Here is a 20,020-nt window from a genome sequence, read left to right on the forward strand (position 1 = left end):
GTTTGTAAACAAGATTGTTCAAAGATAATTGAATGGATAACCACAAAACTTGAAGGATGTGGTGCGAGTCTGGGAACTACCCATTCAATTCTTGTGTGGCTCGAGGGGTTTGTTAAAGTTGCAACATTTTCACCAATTTCCAAGCAAGCAATTCATGGAGGTTTGCCCTCTGTTGAGTGCCGTTATAGTATGTTATGTTTTTACGTTTGCGACACTTATGCTGACTAACATATTATTCTCCCTTCAGTTCAGATCCCCACGTGGCCGATCATGCACCCAACATGACTCTCACACAGATCTCCCAAAGGTGCAACCAGTATGTTTAACATGTATATTTGCATGCATCTGCGGCTTTGAAGTCACAAGGCAGACTTATGCAACACTTGTGTGTCTTCAGTGCTGTCGGAGCACCGCGTGTCTTAGCCTCCGCGGAGCTGGCCCAGTCTGCCTGTCTGTGTGTCTGTTTGCCGCTGTTCACACCCCACCTTCCCCCTCTCATCTCCGTTTGAGGTACCGAGCGACGGCAGATGCCACAGAGGCCCAGATGAGCACAAGCGGTGCTTCTTTCCCCTCCGTTTCTCCTCATCTCTCTCATTTTCCTCCCACTCCTCGTGCTCCTGCTCCTCAGTGATGGAAGCAGCTGTTGTTTGTTCATTTACTTCTTTTTGGTTGCACATACATCCCACTGTGTTTAAGTGGCGTGCTTGTGCAATCACACATTAGCTGGGAAAAGTGCTCGCACCCACATACAGCTCTTTCCCCTTCTTATTACACCTCTCGCTCAATCTTGCTTTTGCACACTCATTGTTTGTGTCTCTACCTCTAATTAGACTAATTGACTTTTGTTGTCGGTGAAGAATCTAACTCGCCTTACGACTCCTCTCCCGAGAGTGCGGCTTTTGTTTGATAAGTCAGAGAGTCTTAGCAGGAGAAAAGGCACGCAGATCAAATTGAGGGGTGATTATATTTTTGTCCGGGCTCAAAACAATTTCCCTCTGTGCGAATGAGAGCCAAAAAGGAAATGTCAGTCTTTTCAGGCCACACACACAGCCTCTCTGATCTTTACGTGTCTCTCCCCACCTCCCCTGTCCCCGCGGATTCATTTGAATAACGCTGCAGTGTTCTTGTAATTGCAAGTTCAAAGCTCTGTCACTGCGTCCTCTCCTCCTACATTTGATTGAAAGCGGATTGCATTTGCCCGGACATCCATGGTGAGGTTGTGTTAGTGAAAGGCATTGAGGAACAACAGTGTTGCAGGGGTGGGCCTGCTTTCGCCCTTTGGGTATTCGACCTATCTTATGAGTGGATCCCACAAACTTGAGGATGGAGGAAACTTTTCTACTGATCCGAGGGGCGTGACTTCTGATTAAAATGCATCTAACATCACAATAGATTCATTTAACACCATCAATCTTTGTGTGGCAAAACAAAAAAGAGGCAAATCCCCTATAATTGGCCCTGTCGAACCAAGCGTGGCCCTGGGGGATCTCATTTACAGCCTGCCAAATGCTCTCCAACAGTTTATACAGTAGTGATTCAAAATGGCCCTCAATGACTGTGGAGCAAATATTGTGATGATTGGACATGCACTGTTGTAATAATGACATAAAATTAATGTACATCTCAAGGTCCATTTTTATGCATAGTCATTGACATAGAATGGACGATTTTGGTCTCAAACCCAAAAAACATATCCTGTTTCTCTGTTTATTTAATAGTTCCAGAATCCACATTTAAAGAAGCAACTCCTGAACAGTCGCCTCGTTATGATTTGTTGTAGCACAAACATTTTTCTCCCAGAGGAAATTTACCTAAACCCTAAAAATACCGTGAAAAATGGCCGCGAAGACGCCCATATAACGGATGACGGATGATATACTCCTGGAGAAGATGCATTTTGCATCACAGCTCTTCATTTGAATGATTTGGCTGTTGAATGCATCAATGTGTATTTGTCGGTCTGGCATTTATTACATGTGTATCCGTACCATCGGTCATCCTCCAATGGGTTTGAGTTGGATGTTATATCTTAAAAAAAACGATTGTCCCGTCTGTGAGACTCTGCATGTGTCGGGGTTGTTATCATGTCAGTGACTCACAAATCACATATAGTACCCGTAAACATGCCAATCCAAGAGATGGCCATTTGAGCCGTATAAAGATAACAAAGCGTGGCAGTATGTGGATTCACAGGCGTGATGCGTGTTGCCTGTTCACTGTATATCACTATTAAACTGTCATTTAGTTGTAAAAGCACCTGGTGGTTTCTGCTGTACGGCCAACTGACTTAATGGGCTCACCAAACTGGTTGGTGATCAGATTAATGATAGCCTTTCACATCCTCTAGGCCCGAAAATAAGCTCAATGCACCTTAATGACCTGCAATTGGCCACATCACCTCTTTGATTAGAGAGTGTAGGTGGTTAAATTTCCAGGGTGCATCCAAATGTTGTGAGGAGTTATTCCATCTAAATAAGTCTGCAGATTTCCCATTTGCGCCTCAGTGAACGTCCCGAAGAATGTGTCTCATTAGTAGCATGAAAAGGTTGTGTATTGGGTCAAGTGTTAAGTTAATTAGTGCGATGAGCAATTGCTAGAATTTACTGTTAAGAGTTGTGTGAAGCGGCAAAGCAAATCAACTGCGGAGAGATGGAGATTTCATAACATCACCTTGTGACTCAGTCAAGGAAACAAGGCTGTAAAGTTGATTTGTGATCATTTTAAATTTACTATGTAGGATATAGCTCAGTTATTGAACTGCATGTTCAACTAACAGCTTTGGAGATCCTTATCCTTACTTAAGTTTCAAGCACATTGTCCGGAAAACATTCAGTGGTTGTCTCCGCCGAAACTCTGTTGAAGATTCGGGAGGAAAAGTTACAAATTCAAGTCATCTTGATTCCTCCCCCGAAGGGAGCAGTAGTACAGGCGAGGAGAACTCTGCTGTCCTGACTCCAGGTTTCCCAATTATAAGAGCTGGGATCTGCTCCCTCGTGAGACACCTGATGAGGCATCAAGACATGGAACCTTACCTAAGCTGACTTTATTCCCTAAAGTCTGTCTGGGTGGAAGTCAACAGGGAACAACCTAAGTCTGTGTTAGTGAGACTGGAGAAAATGACACAATAAAACAGGACTATTTTACGATAGTGGTGCTTGTAATCGATTTCCAGTTGGATACTGACCATTAAACTCTCTGCACGATCATCAGAATTAAAGCGGTTTAGACCAAGTTAAAAACGTGCTCCGACCGAGGCTATACGGAAAGAAATCTATTTTAAATCGGGTTGCTCCACTGGACATCGGAGCGCTGTAGATCACGCACCATAAAATGAGTAATTTCTCTCAGGAGCGAAAATTACTGTTCCGTCGATCAGGTGGAGAGTGGAACAAATAATAGACGGAGACTTCGATCAGAGTCGTGCGTGAGTGATAGGTGAAGTAATTTGGCACAGCGTGACAGAAACCGCTGCAGTGCTGTAAGAGCCCGACTCCTGTGGTAAACATCGCAGGAAGTAATAAGCCAACCTCCGGCCATCTTTGGTGACGGGAGGAGGGATGAGCTCAGGGGGAGGACGACCTGTGGAGGTTGGATATCTCACTCACCTTCCCCGAGCAATAAACTAACTTTGGAGGTGGAGACGAGGTGGGGGAGAAAGAAGATGAGAAGGATGAAATAGAGGTGGTGAAAGCGAGAGATAGAGGAGGGCAGGAGGGGAGGAGGAGGGAGTCGGAGTTAACGGGAGCAGCAGAGGAAGACGAACATGACTAAGAGAGGGGATGAAGAGTTTGGGGGCTGGATGGAGATGCAGGGGTGTGGAGGGAGCACACAGGTTGTATAACCAGAAAACTGCCTCTGCAATACAAAAAAGAAGTCATCAGACACTTGTGCACCCACAACGTCAGTGTCATCGCCTCCTGCTCACGACCTCCTCTCCTGTGTTACTCACCGAGCACAGCTACCTTTGTTTTCATCTCCTTTGCCAGTAATTCTGTTGGTTTGAACATCCATTTAGTGTGATCACAGAAACGGATCGGCAGTGAAAAACATGGTATTCTCTGTCTGAGCGTTGTCCCTTTAAAGGTTCAAAAGATGATATTTTTCGAAAAGCGCTGAACAACCTGGCTTGTCATCATGATATACAGCATGGAGAATTAAACGCTCATGTATCTTACCCCTTGTTTCAGCTGCACTTCATTAGACATTGACTCCTTGCTCACCGGGGATTTGCCGGGTGATTCTTATGAACATCTCTCTGCTGTCACTGTCAGGCCAAACGCTTCAAAAACCATCTCTCATCACCGACTCCTCCTCCCCGTGACCCTTTGTTCTCCTTTAATGAAAACGTTGTTTACTTGTCTCATCCATCTCAGATGTCCTTTATGTTTCTTAACCAACTATCAAGCCGTCATGTCATACTCTCCAAAGTATGATAGAATATGATGTGGGCAAAAATGCAAATTGGTTGGACTTACATTCAGGCGTTGAGTCATGTGTCACGTTGTGTCTGATGGATGTGTGATCATGAATACATTTGCTGATATAAGCCAGTAAAAGCTGTTTAACCATAAATACATCAATGTTCAATTTAGCTGTAACTTTGGATTGATGTCCTTCTCTCCTCAAGTGGTTAAAAAACAGCAGCTTCCAGAAATATAATATATAACAATTCTTTAAATGTCGACAACTTGGTTGGCTTGTAGTTGAATCTTATCTTCCTTACTAGTGGCTTTGTCCATTTCTGCTTACACGCAAATTACATAGGACAAAGCCAGTTATCCAGTCTGTTGTTTTTTCCTTCCAATGTTTGTATTGTTTTGCAATATAATCAAACCAGGACTTTTGTGATTGTTTTGATCGAGAGACCCCTAGTGGCCAAAGTGACCACGACACTCCAAAAGTAGTAATTTTTATAGCAAAGGAGCTCCATAGTTAAATTGTTTTAAGTTTGATAAATCAGAATCTGTGGTTGGTTTGGAAACGCCAAAGTCTTATCTTTCCCCCCCAAACTGCAGCTCTGTTGTGAGTCCCACCCATTGGTTTGTCCCTGAGGGGCTGCACAGGAACTGTGTGTGTAGCTCACACACACACTCACACACTCCCACACACACACGCACACACACACAGACCTGACCACAATGATTTTGGTTTTTAGAGATATCCATCATCTAGCACCAATCAGTGGCGTGTGTTCCCTGTGTGCCGTTTGAGTGGCTTATTACACTGACATAGTATTTATAGTCATTAAATTGAGACAGAGCGCAGTGGGAATGCGGGTTGTAGCCATCGATCCAAACTAGGTTCAATCAACGGGAAGCAAATCATATATAGATTTTTTAACAGTAATGAAGGTCTGATTCTCATCCAGTCGTCCTCTGAATATCCCAGCTGTCTGATCCTGCAAGATCGATTTGGCAGGTTTTTTGAGGGGGCACAGAAACTGTCAGATCATTTCATCCCTGCAAGCTCTGAGCTGGACCCCCGACCACCATGAGGTTATCCTTTTGTTCCTCTGAATTGTGTTGTTGTTTTCCTGCAGCTTGTCACTTGAAGGCCAAGAGCATGTTTGAAGTTGAGGGTGAAACTCAGGGTAGAATAAATATTTATGAAGCAAATTTATCCGGAATGAGTCACTTTTTTTTCCTTATTATTTTTAATCCTATTGATATAGGGAATATATTTAAGAGGACGTGTGGGTGGTAGAGGTGATGAATTTGTGAATTTCATGGAAAGTGTATGACCACCAGGTAGATTTTATGAGCTGTTATCAGACTCAGAATTGTGTTGAGGTTGGGGGCGGAGGATCTGTTTTCTCTGGCTCCTAAACAAGCAATTCATATGACTGGAAAACAACCTGAGGTAATCTTGTCATGGCTTCGTAACTAAAAACGTTCTACACATTTATCTGTAGTGCTGCTTTCTTGAGGGTATTCCGATGATACCATCTGTGCTTTTTTACGGCTATTACTGTCTCTCTGTCTCTTCCTTCATTTCTCTTTATTCCCTTTTTCTTCTTCATTCACTTAAACATGTCCTAATTCATCATTGTCTTTGTCCAAACATCAGTTTCTTCATGAGTCCTGCTCCAGGCCAGCCCACAGATCATGGCCATCTGCCGTCTTTATAAAATGTTGATGACGCCTGCTATTTTCTTCTCGGGGGGGCCTGTGACTTTCTTACACGTGCAACATATTGTTTGTGATTTAGTTTTTCTCTCAAAGTTTTTCCGTCTTTAAGTTTCCCACCAACTGGGACGTCTTAGTTATGATGTGTGAGGGCCTATTATTTTGCCATGAGTCCGTTCTGTAAATCCACATGACGATCCTTCTTCATTTATGTTCACACTCTCGTCCTCTACAGCAAGAAATAGCTCATTCATCAGTGCAATGCACTAATTGGTCCAGTCACCTAACCTTTCCAGGCCTGGTTCCTCGCGATCAAACACAGCAGGTGCGCGGCTTCATGCGCTAATTGTACTCGCATCCCGGCCCGTGGTGGAGCCGACAAGCAGCTTCAGAACCAATCACATCACTTCTAAAGTAGTGCACTGTGGCTACATGCTGATAGACCACCCACCACGGGCCGGATTCTCAGTTCCCGGGAGGCAGAGCACTTCAGACAGTTGTGAGGAGGCGAGAGCGAAAGTGAAAGAGTGATAAAAGGAAGAAGGGAGGGGCAGGGGTCTTTGAACGCCAGTGACGAGCAGGATGATGAGAAGTAAGAGCGCCCGCCGCAGACCTCCGGTTTCCTCCACAGTCAATAACCAGAAATCCATTTGGTTAAAAGGTCCAGGAAGTAATCATTTTCATTGGCTTTCTGTTGAACCCAGAGTGGTAATAAACATTTTCATGAAATCAGAGCTGATTCATTCTGTTTCTGCTGTATTTAAATACGCATTCTTCACAAATAATTACATGCAATCCTGCACCCAAGTGTCTTGTAGACTAAAAATCTCAAAAGCCTCTCCAGAATCAATAGCTGATTATTGGGCAGCAGCACACAGCGCTCCTAATCAATTTCAATTTCCCGGTTTAGGGGCTTGCGTATGAATTTCTGGATGTCCTTTCTCTTGCGTATGATTATGAGGATGTGAATCCTGCTCAATTATCGGACCCATGGAATAAGTTATCGTCGATCGGCGTGACCTTTGACTCGAGTTATCGTCTCTAATGGCAGCTCTGTCACATTATTGAAGGTCAGGTGTCAATCGAGTGTCCGACAGCGGCTTTGTAATGTGCATGACGACAGTTGAGAGACTCAGGGACATGCTTTATTGCTTTGACTTTGCTCTTCGTGTCATGTTGATTTCCATTACACTTAGCTTGATCTTGCTTTGTCTTTCTGTTATCGTGGTTTTGATCAGGACTCGAAAGGACACAATGATGGGAACTAGATAGAGAGTCATGTGGACAGGCTTTGCCAGATACGAGTATTTCGTCATGAGCTCTGAGACCGCAACATGAAGATCATGAATTCTTTGTGTAACCTATTTCTATGTGTTCCAGGTACATTATATACTTTATCAGGGGAAGCGGAAGTTCAGATGACTCAAATGCTATTGACCTTCAACATTTTATCAAAGTGGGTTTATTCATCTATTAGATTTCCTCCTTTCATCCCACTAACTAACAATTATCCTGCGAGCTACGCTATCCTTGTGCTGACAAGAGCGGAGCTGGTTACAGGATGTGATGACCAAGGCTCTTCTCCTCTCTAGGATTGTATTCTGCAAGAAAAAGAAAAGGCTAACGTTGTTTTGTTTGAGTAAAACTCCACTGACAAGCTTCATCTGAATGGTGAGCGCCGGACCTTTAACGTGAAGGAACACTTATTTCATTTCTGCGCCCCCCCACTACGATTTGTTCCACAGTTTGACTCGTTTGTTTTGCTGTCAAATAAGAGCTACTCTGTTCTGCAGTCCACACACACACACACACACACAAACACACACACGCACACTCACACGAACACGCAAACACATATCAGGGCCCTGATCTACCCAAAACGACGCTGCCCTCCTAACAGGAAGAGGAGTGTCACTGATAACCTGGGGGCACAGGAAGTGATCTCATCGGATGTGGCCTGTTTGAGGAGCTGCGAATTACAGTGGAATGCTTGAGCCACATTGATTTTTGTCAGATGCTATACACTGCAGTGGCAGAGAACCTGGATTAAATGTAATTGGATGAATCTTTGATGAGCCGACTGGGGAATAGCGACTGAGCGTTAGTGCTGTAAGAGAGCTCGGCTGTTAGTATTGGGCTCAGAGGGTATTTGTGTCTCTGTGCTTCTGTCACCATGTTTGTCTTTGTTTACTCACGCTGGCTCACTTTTTGTGATCTTGCGATATGCTTGTCCAACTTAATTTCGACAGTATGGCCCCTGCTCCCTCTTGACATCATCTCAGATAGAAAACTGTTCTGCTTCCTCCCTCCTCGCTGTTTGCTGTTGCTCCTGGACTCTTTTCCTTTTTTGGCAGTTTTCTCACTACTTGGGTTTCAAAAGGCCAAACCGTTTTTAACAACACTCAAAAGTATATATGTTTTTTAATCTTATTCGTTGAAATCCCGATAGCCATTAATTAATAAAGTTGTTCCGAAGGAAATGATTGGCTGGTGCACCTGTCTGTCTCTAGCTAACGTGCCATACAGCGCTGAAGCAGACACGATAGTCAGAAGTTAGGGAGCGAGTCATGAACAGTTGTCAGTCAGCACCTTCAAGTGTTATTGGGGGCGTGCTTTTGACAAGGCAGCCGATGGGATGGTGTGGAATTTATGGGTTGCATTTCGTTAGCCTGCTCTTGCTAGCTTTAAAGGATCTTAATCTACACGCCCTCCTGGCCCCTCGTTGACATAATTATCTGCCACACAAAGATGAGCTGAATTATTTGTTTAAGATATTCATGACTTTCTAGTTACATCTTTATTGGAGCAGCAAATCAAAGTATTGGTACATATTCCCTGTTTTGGCTCCATGTTTGGTCTCCACCAGCTCCTGGGGGAAATACTGTATCTGGGTCTTTAGCTGCTTAATGCTCTCCAAGTTGCACTCTGCATTCTGGTGTCTGGTGCTTAGCTGGTAAAGAACATTTTTTCACTAAAGAAATGAAGGTTGATGAGAGTGAACCAAACAATGAGCTCATGCTGAAACTCTCTCTGTTGTGTATTCTCTGTGGGTTCCTCGCTCCATTAGCAATGCTGTCCACATTATACATTGTTAATCTAAGAATATTGATTTTCAAGGCCCTGTAAAGTTTTAACTTAACTTATTGGAAGGCTGAGTCAGTCACAACAAGCCTGACTAAACATGTTGAGCAGGAAAAGTTGAGGATCCCAAGGATCGATGGAGAGGACAGAAATATAACTATTTTATCTTTCTGTCTCTGTTTACTCTCCTTCACTCTCTTCCAGTTTCTTTCTTCCACGTCCTTTGCTCGTTGACATTTTAATATTTTATCGTTTGTTTAAGGATGTTGTTTTCCCTTGTCCCTCTCTTGGTCTTAGTGTTGCTCCTCTGCCCTTGTTTTCACTCTCTCTTTCTCATCGTATTCACTTAACTTTATTTTTCTCTTCTCCCCTCTTTTTGCCTGGAGAGCTGGAAGCCTTACATTCTTACCCCTGTAATGGTCCTAATCCACTTAGCTCAGTAATTGTAGCCCAACATTAACCCCATCGTATCCTGCGATGAGCTCCATTTATAGATGTGTGTGTTTACATCCTTAATAAGCCAAAGTATCAAAACCCTTGGTAGCTTAAGGTTGTCAAACATGTCTTAACACTTTTTATTACTTTAAATCTTAGCTTCAGCTCATTGGTGAATTAGTTATGCACATCAAATGTGCCAATTCCAGCCAGTTAATTTTACATCCTTCACTGGTAAGCCCTCAAACAGCATTTATTTGTCAGCATACATCAGAAACGCAGTTTAACGGCCTTAGGTATGTAAATATTTTTAATCAGCTAAGCGCACTTCAAAGTCTTTGTCCTATGAATATGCAACACATTGTTTTTTTTTTTTTTACCTCTCTCTTGACAGCCATCTGTCTGCACGTCTTTGATGCACACCACATGTTTCCACTGCTGTTCCAAATGCCAACACACACTCACACACATCCAGGTTTAATATATGGAATGCATTTTATCGCCTGCACCTCTGCAACATAGCCCTATAGACCACAGCAGGGACCCAAGCCCCTCAAACCATGTTCTATGCATTTATTGAGTTCAAAGAGTTGTGCTTTAGTTTATAGAATTAATTTCAGGGCCTGTTTAATAAAGTTCTCTGCAGACAGATGGGGTTCAAATTGTGAGATATTAACTTCAACAGGTTTGTCATTGGTTCAACTTCAGGAATAAAGGTTCTCACACCATAACAAACTTCTGTCTTCTTCTGTTTGCATCACTCTTCAGCTAAATATGTTGAATGCTACCAGTGTAGCTCTGCAAGTTTGGAACCCTGCTCTCACTTTCCTTTTTTTTTTTTTTAACCCAAACATGATTTTACTTTTTATTCCTCTCTTCCTGTCTTGTTTCACTTCCTCAATTCCCAATTCTTTCGTTATTCACTTCCATTTTTCATCCTAGATCTGTTCAGGTCATTCAGAATAGTAATAGAAATACTGATCCTTGTTTGATCGAAACTTTTCACTGAAACTCGTTCTACAATCACTGGCCTCAGGAAGTGGGTGTGTAGTGTGTTGAGTTAGTTGGGGGGAGAGAGAGAGAGTGAGGGAGAGAGAGAGGCAGAGAGAGAGGAGGGGAAAGGGAGGATACTGATTAAAATAATAAACAGCTGTGTGAAAGAGTGGGGCGAGTGGCCGGAGAGAACAGGAGCAACATAGGAAGGAGAGAGAGGTTCGGGGAGAGTGTTTTCAGTGACCCCAGAGGGAATCAGAAAGTGAAGAAGAAATGTAACTTTTTAAGAAGTTGTCTCGTGCCAGGAGAGAAGAAAGGATGGGATGACAAATCAACATTTTCTCCGTCTCAAGAGGAGAAGAGATCAGCGCTCCAACTGGAGAGAAGTTGGAGAGTCAGACTTGCTGCCCAGGATCGAGACGACGAACCTTGAGGCAGCTCCCTGGCGACACGTGGTTCCAGAAAAAGAAGGAGGCATTCTTTGACTTAAGTGGCCCAGTCATGGCAGTGATTAGGGGGGTGTGATAGAGCGAGAGCAGACGGGAGTTTGGGAGCCGGGTAGGAAGGCAGACACTGAGGTAACTTTGTCTCCTTGAGCCCGTGTTACCCTTACTCTGGGGAATGAGAGGGCAAACCATGTGCCTCTTTGTTTGCGCCGTCTCTCCTCTGTGAAGTGTGTAGGGCTGTGTGACTGACGGCCGGGGATAAGGTACTTTTTATCTGAGCAATTGAAAACAAACGCCCCAGCCGTGCCCAGGGTTGGGCTGCCGGACGATGTGTAAACAGCTTCCTTCATGCCCAGAGGGGGGAAGTAGAGGAAGGGAAGCGTAGCAAAGCTGAAGGAGAGAGCCTGACCTGTCCTCCTCATCTTGGCGTTTTGCATCAGCCTGCCAGTCCCTCAAGACACAAACCGTTATCTTCAATTTGCAGACCTCCGCCCAAGATTTGCTGGATTTCCCTCCTAGCTTCAGTGCCCCTCTCAGGGCCAGAGGAACTCAGTTTCCAGCCTCTGGCTTCCACTTTGTCAGACCTCCAGTGGCACCCGTCGTCCTGTTAATCCCGGTCCCGGCTCTGAAGCATGACTGCAGGGTAGCTCTCACCCCACACTCGGCTGGCTGCCTGTCCAAAGAGGATGCTACGAGCATGCGGTGGGATTGGGCGAGCACTCACACCGGCATGCATGCACAGGTGCTGCCAAGGGGTGTGTGAAATGTGTAGATCGCCTGTTTCGGGACTGCGACCTGGATTTGACCGTCTTGTGATTGAACATTTGTCAACAGCTGGGTTTCACCGTAGTTGGATTCCAGATTCTTCAAACTTTGGATTTACCATTGATCTTGGCCCCAACCTCGCAGGATTTGACCACAACCACTGGAGGACTTACCCATCTGTCCCGTCTCCTCACCAACCTTTTACCTGTGTGACAGAAGTGAATATGTAGACAGTGGGAGGAGTCAGAGCACACGCTCCAATATGATTGGCTTGAACTTCAGCTTGCGGGATTTTCTCGGAAAGTTTGAACAGGTACATATCTTCGGAGTTAAGGACTTACTTTCTATCCCAGCTTGGCCTTGGCCTGTCGGTGACTTATGAGTTGCTGTGTACCATTAATGCAAATACAGCCAAGATTCACCCTGGTCTCCGTCGTGTTTGAAGTCGTGATCTAACGTCGTCAGCTTTATGAGGTCTGAGTCATTATTGGACTCATTAAAATGGAATAATCTGTTCTGTCCTGCTATGCTACTTATCAGGAAGGGCTACCATGCAGAGAGAGAAAATTAGTATAGGATGAAAACCAGAGTTGAATTAAGCCTGATTTGTCAAAGTCGACCTTTGCTGTAATTGTGTTTTTTTAGAAATATGGATTAGCCTTTCAAGGCCACTGTTGTTTTTCAATATAAAGCACCTTCTTTGGGTTAAAGTATCAAAAACAAGACATTAGGTTTGTGTGTATTTAACATGTATTTAATGTTTTGTACTCCATAAAGCTATAAAGTAATTGTTGTAACTTTGATTTCCAGGCCTAGATCCGACAAACACTTTTTACAATGTGCATGTGATTACTTTTTACCTACTAACCCACACGTGCACATCTGTATAGTGATTGTGTTTTAGCAGATCAGAGAGGCAGGGTTTCACATGACTTAGCAGCCGACTGTGTTATGAGTGCTCATAAATATGTGTCACAGACCTCAGCATCTTCACAGTTCAGCTTAAGGCTCCCTTGCTTGTTTTTTTTATGAGTGTGTGTTTGCAGATAGAAACCAGAATGGCACTCAGCAGAGTCCAAGGCCCAACAGTCCCCTTGAATTCAATCAACCTGCACCAAATGTCACACACTGAAGATACCAGTTCCTGTTTGTTAACTCAAGATCCCTGGATTATTTATCTCGCAATGTTAAAGAAAGCGAATAAAAAAATTCCCTGATCCACACCAAAACTTTATGGGTTCTTCCCTGACCCAGAGAATACCTTATTAATAAGTTTCACAGGATTTCAGTTTTTGTGTGTAATCTTGCTTGCACACAAACAATCATGCAAACCATCAAACAAATGGAGAGGAGTGAAAATGTAACGTCATTGGCAGGGGAAATTAAAAAACACGAATGTGAGATTCTTTAACCTCTCTTTTGATTAGATTTTCTACAATAATCAATGACTAAAGCATGGAATAGTGGCATTTTGTACCTGACATGGTGACCTGTGCCATTCAAATGTTTATGGTTAGTCTGTGTGTGTGTGTCTGTTAGTGTGTGAGAGAGTGAAAGGGATCACACAGAAGTTGCTCCGGATGCAAGTTGACATATATAAACCTCTGACTTCAAGTGGTCTTTCAGTGGGTGATATTAGATTTAAAGGGGGCTTTTGTAACTGACTATACAGTGTGTGCCTCTATATGACGGCTCAGTCTGTGGCTCCTATGTCGTGAGTGCAGTCAGTGTTACATCCAGGGGAAGTGCAAGTGCTAAAAGAAAAACAAAAAGGAAGCACTCGGGTAATGACTTGAAACGCAGCCAACAGGCTCAGTGGCCCGAATGACTTTCTGTTTTTTTACTTTTCTGTAATTTACTTTTTGTTTACCTTTCCGTCTTTCTTTCCTTCTCTCTTCCGTCTGTCTGTCTTTCACTCTCTTTCTTTCTCATCTCTCACCTTTCAGAGGATTTTTGATTTGTGTCAAAAAGGCAGCAGATGAATCCCCTGAATATCAGAGCAGAGGGATTTGCCTCAGCCTTTTGTAAAGACCTATTGGCATTCAGTATATTACATACACTGCTTCAGATGACTGTGGCAATTGACAGTTGTTTTGTGTGTTGTCCCATTCTACTGTCGCTGGACTTTATTTTTGTTTGCTTTTTTGAAACAAGTTTTCCAGAGAAGCCCATGTGTAGTCACGTGCACATGGTATGTGTTGTCATGTGCATCTTACTCCCACTTTATCTGTGTCTACCATGTGTTTGTGTTTGTGCCAGTTCCCATTGCTGTACACTTTATTTTTTCCCACTGGAACATATTGTATTCAATATTCTATTCAAATAACATTTTTAACACGGAAGGTTTAATTGAAAGTTATAAAATGTATTTTTATTATTGATAATTAATTTCTATAATGTGGCTACAAAAAAATAACCATGCAGAGACATTATTAGTGTTTCCCTAGATAAGGCAGTAATTGTAAAATGAAATCCAGTTAATTGCATAATTTCCAATCTGAGAAGGATACGCAACTACAGTTACCAGCCATCAGTCATTTAACACAACTTCCAGTTCTATTAATGTTTTCTATTACTGTTCACCACTGTTGCGACCTATAGGTGTCATTACACATATCTACACTATTCTTTCCCATTTGCACATCTGCTGCAGGTGTTGTTTCACCCGGCCTTAGGGTCGTCTCTTCATGTGCAGTTGAAAAGGCTTAAACTGAGGGTTGTCCCAGTAAAGAGTTGGAGAGGGAGGGAGAGATGGAGGAGAAAATGGAGCAGTTTCACACATCTAAAAATAACACATTTGACAGGATCCTCTTCTTGCGTCAGCCCCCCTTGTGGTTCAACCCTCACACACACACAAACTCTCACACACACCCTTTGAGATATGATTGTGTAATAGACTGTTCAAGACTCACACACACGGAAAAATTGTGCTCTGTCACATTATTGCATGTGATGGTCTCCTGGAGCCACATACACATTATTTTAGAGTAGCTCTGCATGATATTAGAATCGCATACTGTATCCCAGCATTTAATTAGCTAAGCTTGCTTTGGAGTAGCCTTGGCACAATCTAAGAGCTTTAGTAGGGATGTTGAACTTGCTCTGGGACGTGCTTCAGGTCGGGGTCGGGCCTTTCCGACTCAGTGAAAATATAGAAGTTTAAATCTTTTCTTGTCAAAAAAGTCAAAAAGTACCTTGAGGATGTTTCATGAAAATAGAAACTTCTCTGCCCTCTGGATATATTGCGAGCAGTATACCGTGAACTCCCCCAAGACTAGTCCAATGTTATTTTCGGTTCATGAATAATCAGTTGTGACAGCGTAGAAGACTGTGACATCCAATTTTGGGTGTTTGTGATGCAGACTTACTTTTTTGCCGTCCCGTCCGTGTGCACAGAGACTTTACCCCCAAGAAACGGTTGGCTCTGACAGTCCCTCTGTGTGTTTGCAGGACATTCAGGCTGAGATCGATGCCCATAATGACATCTACAAGAGCGTGGACGGGAACAAGTCAAAGATGGTCAAGGCCCTGGGCAGCTCGGAGGAAGCCGTGTTCCTCCAACACAGGCTGGATGACATGAATCAACGCTGGAGCGACCTGAAGACCAAATCAGCCAACATTAGGTCAGTAAAACCAAAACTTAGAAATAGAAATGGATTTTTTCTCTCTCGAGTGTTTTGGGTCAGGCTGCTTCGCTGCTCTGTTGCTGCTCTAAGAAAAAACCCACATCGTGATTGTGGAAATGGTTCAAGTAGGTCTCATGCTTCAGATTCGTATTTTACAAAAACAAAGTTAGTTTAAGAGAGAAAGTATGATTCTCTAACGAGAAAAGCTCTGAAGGACTGAAACTCTGAATTCCATTAAAACATCAAGTACTTGACCTCCAGGAAACCAGAAATATTTTTTAAAACTGACAAGTCGAGGATTACTCACGAGTCTCTGACACATCACAAATACCCTGTGCCTAACTCTTAATACTTCCTTATTATTTACTGGACCGTGCAGTATTCTGCGCTCACAAAAAGAACACATTGATTGAACATGACTTTCATGTGTTGGATTCATGGAAGAACCACATGTGTCCGATTTCCCATGAATCTAAGTTGGTTGCAGAGAGATAAAAAAAACAAAACCGGACCTGACAGTTCACATAAACTTCTGAGGACACAGACAGCGCTGCGTCAGCCACAACCTTGGCATCAATAAATGTGATTGGTGATGGCTGGCAACGTGGAGGGTGATGGAAATGAAGGTGGAAGTGAAGTTGACAAGGGCCAGATGGAGATGTTCAAAGACAAAGTGGAGGGTAAGAGAGCGGCGGCACAGGGACAAGGTGATGGGTTAGAGAGAGTGAAGAGAGACTGGGGGGAAATCAAAAAATCAAAAAAGATTCTGTGCTGGAACTTGTACGGCTTGAGTGGAAAGTAATAAATGGGTGTTAGTCAAGGTCAGACAGTGCAGGCAAAATAGGCTGGACTTGTTCCACAGGAAGACAAGTGAGAGAGAAAATTGACAGTGAGAGATCAGTGTGTGTGTGTGTGTTTTTGTGTTTGTGTGGGTGGTGCGCTGCTCTGGATGTTGATTGTATACAGCCCATTATGCCTTAATTGCACTACATGTGTAATTAAGGCTAACTCGGCGAGTGGCAATAGGAGGTCTCTGTGCACAGTGTTCAGATGCATTATGCCCCGAGGAGAGCAGGAAAACAAAAGCGCTTATCAACACATATTGCATGCGTGGTACCACCCACACAATTAGCAGCCGACTGTGTTCGCTTTTACAAATAACATTTACTCCTGAAGGGCAGCAGCCACTCTGGAGTGGTCAACTGTGAGGCTTTTAATCAAGGGGTGGTGATAAAAAGTTTTTGGTTGATTTCCATTAACTGTCTGCAGAATTTAAGTGGCCCTATTTCTGTATAAAAATGATTAGCCTTGCATAGTTGCCCAGGTTACTTTTATATTAATGTAAATCTGCATTTTACGAAAATTAAAAAGCACGTTACTCTTGAATAGAATGCGTGGTTTTGCAGTGACAGGTATAATTATATCTCCCCTCGATGCTGTTCATTGTCAGAGCGCACCTGGAGGCGAGTGCCGAGCGCTGGTCTCGTCTGCTGGGCCTCCTGGAGGAGCTGTGGAGGTGGATCTGCATGAAGGACGAGGAGCTGGCCCAGCAGATGCCCATCGGAGGAGACGTGCCCATCTTACTGCAGCAGCAGAGCCACTGCACGGTATGTACCACGGCCTCAGGCAATGTTCCTGCCACGCTGTAAACGATTCATCACACCTCTTCCCTGATTGTTCTCATCCAGCATCCAAAATGTGTTTTTGAGTTTCCTACACATTTTTGGCCATATTCTCCCACTGAAACATTAAGTACCTTTATATCCACTGTAAGTGAATTTAAGGCCCTTTCAAGGTTTCACATTTTTGTATTTACTTTATTATAATCATAATGTTTTGGTGGAGACGTTTATCGTTCACTTATTGACTGGAACATCCAAATGAGGTGTGCAGAAATCAAAGTAGCACTGTGTTATAAAATAATATCTAATATCACAATATACCTATTCAGCAATCGCTATATAACGGAAGTCCATTATACATTGATATTGCTTATGCATTGTGCAATTACAGTAAAATGGTTTAACACAGTGATTTGTAATATACATATTCCTGTTGTCAAGTGTTTTTTCATTCTCTGCTCATAAATTAAAACCACAACCTTCACCCAAGAGCAACCTTAAACCCTAAAAAATGTTATTAAACGATGTTTATCTTTATAATTGTCGATATTGACTAATTTGAAAATGTTTATAACTTTGGCCATATCGCTTTAACTTTGCAATGCTTCTACCAAAAGTCCTGACACTGGCATTTACAAAAGCTAGAACAACAAATTAAGCCATCACTGTTTTATTTATACCTGTCCCTGAGTGTGTGTATATATTGACAAATACACACTTATCACTGTGGTGATTGCTATCTGCATAATTAAGCATCAGTCCGCTCCCAGACTTTTTATAATCACAGCAGCACTGGCTTACGCTGATATACAGATAAATGCTTCGAGGACAAAGAACCTTACAACAGACAAAACAGCCCAATCTATAATGTCCCAGACTGTCTTTAATAACCCAGACAGCTGATTCACGATATTTTATAACGCTGTTGCACAGTCTCATGTTTATTAACCCTCCATTACTGTATTCAGTTCCTACACAAATGAACAGTTGAAGCCACAAGGAGACACTGTGACATTATCAAGCATCAGGCTCATCAGCGCTGCGGCTCCAGTGCATCAGTTAAACTACTCGTCACAGCTTTGTGTTTTTATGTGTCCGTGGTTAATAATCCCCAGAGTTGTTATATTAGCTCAGTAGTGCTCATACACAATCTTTATTCTTTTTTTTTTTCAGTAGAGAGCTAAGGACCAAAATCACTACTGCACGATCAATACTGTTGTTCCACCTATTTCATTCTCAGAATTATTGTTATTTATCTGCCTTATACCACACTGTATCATTTATTCTAACAAGCGATCGATAGCATCATCGTGCCAACCCATTCATATCTTTGTCACCGCTGCCATTCGTCATCCGTCTTCCCCGCTGTATTATGTATTCTAACCACTGGTTATTGTGCGTAATTGCTTTCAGATAGATGACTCGCCCGGCGGCTACTCCCGGTTCGCCGGCCGCCGCCGCTACTGTTGATGTCGCTCTTGACATTGTAATGCGTTTTTCGGCACCCCCGTTCACCACGCTATTATTTTGTTCCCCAAAATGCTGTGAGAGGAGACACATGTGCAACCAGGCGTGGGCGAAGGATCCCAGACACACTTAGACAGATCAGTAGACACCCTCAGGGGCAAACGCCACACACACACACACACACTCACAAACACACACACTCCTATGACGACAGCACATCTGTGTGTGCTAGTGCTTCGACTTTATTAGAGTGGGACAATTTGTTTCGTAATGTGATTATGTAATCATATATTACATAACATTTTCCCATTACGTTTGGGAGAGGTGATGCCAATGAAGACTAATCGAGCAATCAAGCACACAGGCACGACCGGTTCAGGAAACGCTGAAATGAGATGTGTGCTCAATTAGATCTCTGTAATGTAACAAGGAAAGAGAAGACGAAATAAAAAAAACAAGAAATACTGACAAGGGAAGACGAATGAAAAATATATAGTTATCCAAAAAGTCTATAAAATATTTCACTTTTAAAGCCCATCCTAACCCATTGAGAGAGATGGATAACTGATCTGCGGTGGAGACAGTGTGGGGCCGTGTCCAGTGGCAGATGATCAATTTCTTGGCTGCTTTAATGCCTGCTAAGTGTAGTCCTATAATGATTCAATGAAGAATCATCAGTCAAAAGGAGAACAGATTGAAAATAAAACAGAAGAAGAAGAATTTTCCCCCAAGATCATCGCTAAAAAGTTATTACCCCCGCCAAGTTGTTTTTTGGTGGAATGTTTTTGCTTTTGTTTATTTGTTAGTCAGCAGGGTTTTCGGAAAAAAACTACTCAAACAATTTGTGGTCTGAGATGTTTGTCTCTGACTTGTCACCTGTCGCAGAGGCAGGTCCCCCCCGCCCCCCCCAGATCAGACAGGCTCTCGGGAATTGTTGCTGAGTGCGCACATCACATGCAGCAGAATACAATCTTCCTGCACCTCCACTTTCACCTTCCTCTCCTCATCAGCCTCCCTCAGCTCCTCTTTCTCATCTCTTCTCTGTGGTGTCCAGCCCAGTGTTGGTCGCCCAATCTCCCCCTCTACCCTATTCCTTCTCGTTCTCCCCTCCCACCATGTCATCCACAGGCCTCCAGCTTTCAGAAAGCTGAAATAAGAAATAATGGAACAGGGGAGCGGAATGGGAGGAAGGCTCGCTCTTCGTTTTGGACTGTGTTTTATGTTTTTTTCTCCACTTCCTTCTCCTCTGTATTCTTAATCGATTGGCCTGGAGGTCTGGAGGACCCTGAGAGTTATGAGGAGGCAGAGTTGCACAAAGAGCCGGGGCTTTGAACACGTCGTGCTCTATTACGTCCACACACACTACACACAGAGTTTCCTGCATAGCTCATGCAAACGTCGACGCACACTTCCATCACTTGCTGTCACACGCATGCAGCAGCTGCTCTGTCAGAGAGATG

General features: G+C 43.3%; 1 protein-coding gene across 3 annotated transcripts in view; it reads left to right on the plus strand.

The window, feature by feature from the left end:
* The window catches only part of utrn (utrophin), a 170,204-nt gene that overhangs the window by 83,902 nt on the left and 66,282 nt on the right, over positions 1-20,020 (plus strand). For all 3 annotated transcript variants that reach the window (XM_061091915.1, XM_061091917.1, XM_061091916.1), the window contains exons 56-57: positions 15,296-15,468; positions 16,922-17,078. In XM_061091915.1, coding sequence (XP_060947898.1) covers positions 15,296-15,468; positions 16,922-17,078 — 330 coding nt within the window. The remainder of the gene's footprint in view (positions 1-15,295; positions 15,469-16,921; positions 17,079-20,020) is intronic.

This window comes from Limanda limanda, chromosome 18 (assembly GCF_963576545.1).
Source record: "Limanda limanda chromosome 18, fLimLim1.1, whole genome shotgun sequence".
NCBI lineage: Eukaryota > Metazoa > Chordata > Actinopteri > Pleuronectiformes > Pleuronectidae > Limanda > Limanda limanda.